This window comes from Mesitornis unicolor, unplaced genomic scaffold (genome assembly GCF_000695765.1).
Source record: "Mesitornis unicolor isolate BGI_N332 unplaced genomic scaffold, ASM69576v1 scaffold5964, whole genome shotgun sequence".
NCBI lineage: Eukaryota > Metazoa > Chordata > Aves > Mesitornithiformes > Mesitornithidae > Mesitornis > Mesitornis unicolor.
In genome coordinates, this window is record NW_010179302.1 from 127,849 (window position 1) to 134,310 (window position 6,462).

General features: G+C 39.2%; 1 protein-coding gene across 1 annotated transcript in view; it reads left to right on the top strand.

Annotated features, from left to right (window-relative positions):
• The first annotated feature begins 689 nt into the window (after positions 1–689).
• Positions 690–6,462, top strand: part of FAM19A2 (family with sequence similarity 19 (chemokine (C-C motif)-like), member A2) — a 49,575-nt gene continuing 43,802 nt past the window's right edge. Inside the window, exon 1 of the mRNA XM_010182713.1 lies at positions 690–795. Coding sequence (XP_010181015.1) covers positions 690–795 — 106 coding nt within the window. The remainder of the gene's footprint in view (positions 796–6,462) is intronic.

The window sequence follows — 6,462 nt, forward strand, 5'->3', positions numbered from 1 at the left end:
TCCTGATAGCCAATAGCGTTTAATTTACGACGTAAGCAGACGGATGTGACGTTGTAAACCCAAGCTATATAATGCCGTGTCACCTACCAATAAACGCCATTTGCCGTCCACCACATTGGTGTCTGTGAGCTGACGGTCCGCGCAGACCCAAAGGTGGGGTCGCCGAGCTGTTCCTGAACCAGGTTGCTACGCCTCCGAAGACAACACATCTGTTCAAATCTGTGACTGCCTTATGAATTGTGGGCACAGTCTAAAAAGAGTTGCAATTCCAAAAGCTAAAAACTCCACTGCATGGTCAGACAGAGTCACATCGACCATGACTGGCCCCAACCTGCTCAGTTCATCAAAACCTGCTGCATAACTGCATGGATTCATCCTCCTCCTTACCAGCTGTGAAATCTGCTATGATTATGAGCTCTGCTTGTGCCTTGAGACAAATATGATGAGTGGAGATAGTGAATTCTCCTGGTGCTGGCCAGGGTTGAGGAATGCTGGCAGACCAGGGAGAGAGGTTATACTGATGCTCTATATGATGTACCTCATTTAGAGCTAAGCAGAGTTTAAGACTTAAGGATTGTCAAATAGACACACATAAAAACTTCCTGATTTCTCCTTAATTTGAGACAAAACGTGTTTTTAAGAAGTCTTAAGATAAATACTTATTTTTGTGTATTATTTTTGTTTTCAGGATGAATAAGAGATACTTACAGAAAGCAACAAAAGGAAAACTGCTAATAATAATATTTGTTGTAACGCTGTGGGGGAAATTAGCATCTGGGGCAAATCATCATAAAGGTAAGACATTCTGTTCCATACTATTATACTGCCATATCTGCAGCCTCCTTTCCTTATGTGTATTTGTGTCTCCTGGTGTTGGTCCATTAATCAGTACCAAAGGAGGAGAATTTTCAATAGACAGACTTTTATTACTTTCTTGAGAATTTAAGTATTTCAGTGCCATTTTCAGCATTCTTTGATTTTCAGTCATTTTGTAATGATGGTACAATTGAAAAGATGGTAAAAAAAGATGGTAAAGTAAAACAAAATCAAATCATAAATATTCTCATAATAGATATATCAGCACATATATGTGCTACAAATGAATTCCTGGAATGAACCTTAGAAATAAGCAAATTTTAGTAACATGTATGCTGCTACTGTCTGCAATTATCTATCAAGGCTAACTTCATGGATAATGTGTGATGAATGTGATTGTCTCATCACCTAACAAAGACCTTTGCTTTGCCGTGTTGTCTGTCTTCTGTGCTTCAATCTTACCACCAGACCAGGAACTCCAGTAGCTTGTGACAATATGACATTTGTTTCCTTTTGTTCATTCCAGCCCTTAAAATGTATACACACCAGCAGAAGCTGTGATGGTTTATTGAAGCTTGTAAAAAGGTCTCTTCTGTGTGTGTGTGTGTTTCTGTAAACCCCTAATGCAAGGAACAAGCTCTCCAGATTCATGTACTAGTATCTTCTTATAGGCTTAACATAACTTGAAATGTGATCTGCAATATAATATGATTTGAGGTCCATTTCTTATCTTCATATAGTATCTGCTGGCTGTTTATCTGCTTCTTCAAGATCAGAATGAAGTCTAACAGCTTGGGTAGAGTGAAGGTGGGATATGAACGTTACTGAGAGCTAAGGTGTTAAATACTGTGGAAGGATTCCAGTAACACCATTCAGTTCTATATGTTCATGTACATTTTACAATGTTCTTTCTGATGATAGGATTTCATGAGCTGGTATCTTATATATCTAGTTGCTAGATATTTTTCTGCTGTGTGAAAATACCTTTTTTCAAAATTCCTCACTGATTAAGGACTTCAGGATATGGAGGCCCTTTCTGCAAAATCTTTTGTGAGTTGTAATTTGGATGCAGAGAAAACAGATTCTGCTGTGGTCCTCCAGGCCACCAAAGATGGGGATCATGCCAGACAGGAACCATGCTGACACCCTTTGCTCAGCCTTTTTTCCCCTCTCCGAACCACAATATGGATTTATGCTGTGGCTTGACAGTTTAGTCATCTGTTGAAAAAGAGCCAAGTTATCTTAGCTTGAAGTCAGAATTCTTTTGTCTTTTATTATCTTTCTTTAAAATAAAAAAGTCATCTCCAGATCATTTTGATTCCATCCACAAAAGCTGATCAAGCTGTGCTTGCCTCAATCCATTTCAAACTTTGCCAAAGTGGGCTTGCTACTCTTTTTGGAAAAAAATGAGTAAAACTTGTCATACATATTTAGTGGGAACAAGTTATAATCCTAAGGACTACTTGGGAAATTAATGTTTCATAATTGAGAATCAAATTATCCCCCACCAATTTTAGCTTTCCAGATATATTCATTCAAAGAAAACCCCAGCAGAGCTATACTATTAATTATCTGGACAGTACTTGGCATTTGAGCCCCAGCCTTAGAGCAGAATTAACTTGAGAATATTGAATTTAACATTTTTAGATTAAAAAAAAATGCACATGAGCCCCCTGCAAGATCAGGTTATTAGCTGTCGGGACTTCTTTGCATTCTTACAAGTTAACAAAAGTCTTGGTTCTTTTTCTTTTTTCTTTTTTCCTTTTTCTTTAGGTTCTAACTTTTTACCCCTTTAGCAAAATATAGGAAGTCTTGCAGGGAATTATGAAAATAAGAAGCATGACTTGAGCGTTCAATTCAGAAAAGCAACTATTGTACATGTGCAGCTTCTTTTGGAAAGAAAAATACACAGAAGGATTTTGAGCTGTGGATTTGGTAGATCTGCAGATCAGCTGTACTCACTGTATAAGGAGGATTATTTTAAAAAGCACAAATCAGAGTTATGCAGCTCAGCTACTATTTATTTCCAAAGAAACTGGGAGTTTAACTTCCCATTATGTCAAGAAAAATCTTCCTGCTACTCTAATAGCAGAAATGGAACTAAGGTGCAGTCAAGGAAAACCTGACACTGTTCACCTTTGCATAGAATTCCGAAATACTGAGAAATATGTGAGCTTCTTTGGCTATAATTATCCCTAGCATCATTAATCTTCATTTATAGAAGTCCTTACTAACATATTGATGTGACAAACCCTAATGACTTTGAAGGAGCCCTTACAATTTCAAAGATCAATAATCTACATTTTAAAAAAATCTTTACTTTCCTATTGACTTAGTAATATTATGCATCAGTTATACCAACTTTTAAACCCTTCTCTTTTTTCTGAAAAGAAAAAGTAAAAGAAGGAAAGATCATCAACGTGTGAAAAATTGTTTAATGAGTTTTCTGCTTTCCAGACAGACTTCAGCAGGGATATAAACTTCTGACTCTGACAGGCCATCCCTAGGCTTGCTGTACTTATTTCAGAGATACGGCACAAATGATAAATCCCAAGTCAGCAGCAAGAACAACAGACGCTGAGGCAGGGGATGGGGAACCAAGCCTTTAGGTTCAGTTGAGCAGCCACCGGGGTTGGGATTTCAGATTACAGATTTTCAGTGTCAGGTATGTGGACATCAAGTCCATCCTTCTTTCTCTTGAGGAGACTGGTTTGAAAACACATCTGCTCCCTTTATCTTGGCTGATTGCTAAAGTTTCATCAGTCTGAGCAGAAAGTCCAAGAGCGAAAAGAGAGAAGCACTCAGAGCGTTTAAAACAAGCTCACTTTTTTGCTGAAGACAGGATTATGAGTTCTCCTGCATAGTTTCTTGGGTGTGCACTTACTTATATTCCATTTATCCTGTCTTCTGGAAAGGAACAGAAACAATGCTTTTTCTTTTTCATTTTGCTGGGGACCCTGATACTATGGGGATGTGTGCCTTACTTGAGCACAGGCACCTGTGAAGCCTGCAGTACCAGATCCAATTGTGCTGCAATAACCATGTATGAAAAGACAAGTAAAGAGTGGCACATCAGTATCCAGAAGGAAGTTGTCAAGGTTATGAGTCTGAAAACTGATATGCCTTCAGGGTGGCTGAAAGATTTTTACTTCAAGAAGTCCATAAGGGTATTTTATTATAAGGCTGGTCCTGATCCTTCTACTCATTGCCAGCCCTTGGAAAACAAATAAACCTGTGCAAACACATAGTGTTCACTGACAGATATGTCAGGCAGGCATCAGTTCAGCATCACTACCTGTTTGCTATTTCTGTCATAGGGAACATGAACTGATTTGGTGCCATTGTACCACAGTCTGTGCTTAAGGTTGCAAGTGTTAGACTGGTCCTTCTGAGAAAGAAATATACTGATAGGCCCTTAAAAGCACTCCTTTATAGACAAGAGGCTACTGCAAGACACAGTTTCTACACTGAAACGAAAAACTCTCAAAATTTGGATTTCTTTGAGCTTTTTGTTATTACTAAGTTTTTTATATTGATAATACAATAAGGTAATAAAAATAAATTGAGAGTGCTTTTGAATCTGAGCATAGTTTAATATTCCTCAAAATACAAAACAATAAACTTTATATTAAATTTTAAATCCCTGAACAAAATAAAAAGTTCTTTAAAAATATGGCTAATCATGAATGTTTGCTTGCCAGAAGGAATTTGTTATGGAACCAGAAATCTCCAGGTAGATAAAGTAATAGAGTATTTTTGGACTTACTAGATGAAAATGCATGATAATTTATTTCTGTTGTAAAAATTTCACTCAGAATTCATCTGATGCCCATCCTATAGTTAAAACGCACTAAACCTTCTATCATTTGCAATGCAGAATTGCTGCTCCTACTTGTCTGTGGATTTGCACTAATTTAGAAGTCTGAGGGAATGTCTTGCTCTTTCACAAGGAGAAAATGAATCTTGGTTTCTCCTTGCAGAGAAGCAGCTGTTCTGAAGCCCAGCTGAATGGGGGAGCTACTGAGACTTTGATGTTGCTAGTTGGTTCACCCTTCCTGGATGAGTCTGCCTTTCTCAGCTGCCTTGCCAGGGAGGACGCACTACTGGCACCAGTGTTGTGGTGTAAGGCAGAGCCTGTGCCACACGGGTGCCTGGGGTTTGGGAATGAGTATGAGAAGCAAGAAACCCAGTGGCATGCTTTCAGGTGGTGCAGATGTGTTTATTGACATGAATAAACTTTCATTAGTGGTCATCCTCTTCCTTGGTCACTAGGTCTCTTTGCTTCTATTTTGTGAAATGGGTACAAATGAAATGTGCAGGACAGTCCTGGAAAGCCTAAGGAACTGTCTGAAGATTTTAAGTCTTTGTGGAACTGGGTTGAAAATGCAGCTTAATAGTAATCATTCTCCCTGGGTATCTTGGTTTATTTGGGTAACTCATTTCTGTTTGCTCTGGAAGACCTTTCAATTCTTATGTCTAGATTTGTCATGTTTTCTATCAGGAAAATGAACCAAAAGGTGTCAAGCCCTGAACAGGTCTCCATATAGTCTAACACACATCCCACAGGTGTGTGTCTCTGAGAATGTAAACTTTTTTAGGGGAAGAAGTAGTAATACAGTAGTAATATTTCATAGTAATGAAAAACTTCAACTGAATGTCATACTGTAGTCCAGTATGGGCAGTAGGACACCTGGTTCTGGAGAGCAAGTGGAAGTCCTTGTAGCCCTTGCAGTCAGATGGGGTAGTACGAGTTCATTATTTTGGTTTCTGGCATTGAGCGGGGCTTTCTTAGCGAGTGCAGCAATGCCAACACTGCACTGAATCAGCAGCCTCCTGGCTCTGCCTGGTTCTTTTGTACCACTGGGGCAGTGCAGGGGACTTGAGACATGCTGGTGAATCTTGTGCAATGCTTTCCAAACTGGTGTGAATTGTGCCTTAAAGTTACTGTTGATCCTCTGATCCTTGCAATAGATTTTCTCCTGGCCAAACTTTCTCCTTACAGTTATCCACTGATTGATATTTGTCTAGTCGCCTATGTGTAACTCTGTTGCTGTACATGAGACTCAATGTCCAGATGTCAGCGTATAAAGTCCAGTTCTGGCTTGCACTCCCTGGACTCCCAGGACAGAACTTTATTACCAGAAGTATCATTAGTGCTGCTTATTTGTCTTCCTGATTTGCTGTTCACTATATGTTTTTTGTATGTTTAAATCTGAAGCAGCAGAGCAGAAGACATCAGTTTTCTTGTGCTGACTGCTTGCTATAGACTGAATGAAACTGTCTTGAGCAGGCTGGAGGAAAGCCTCTAAAGCACATGGATGGTCAGGTGGAAAAGGAGAGAGAGACTAGCTTGCAGGAGGCCTACAGCAGGAGCAAAGATGGGGGGACAGCTGAGAAGACTGTTGAAGAGACAAACAGCTAGCCTTTTGAGGTGATGGGAAGAAAGGGACTTCAGGAGCCAGATGTGATTGTGTTGAGGACTTCTGGTCAGAGGGCAGACTTGTAAAGAGGAATCCATCCCACAAAGGTCAGATTTGTTTACAAGCTCTTTTATTTCTGTACAGCTTTACTCAGCACCACTGCGTTTTCAGTTTTAAAATATATTTGTGTCTAGTTTATAATTATGACTTTGAAATATTAGTCCTG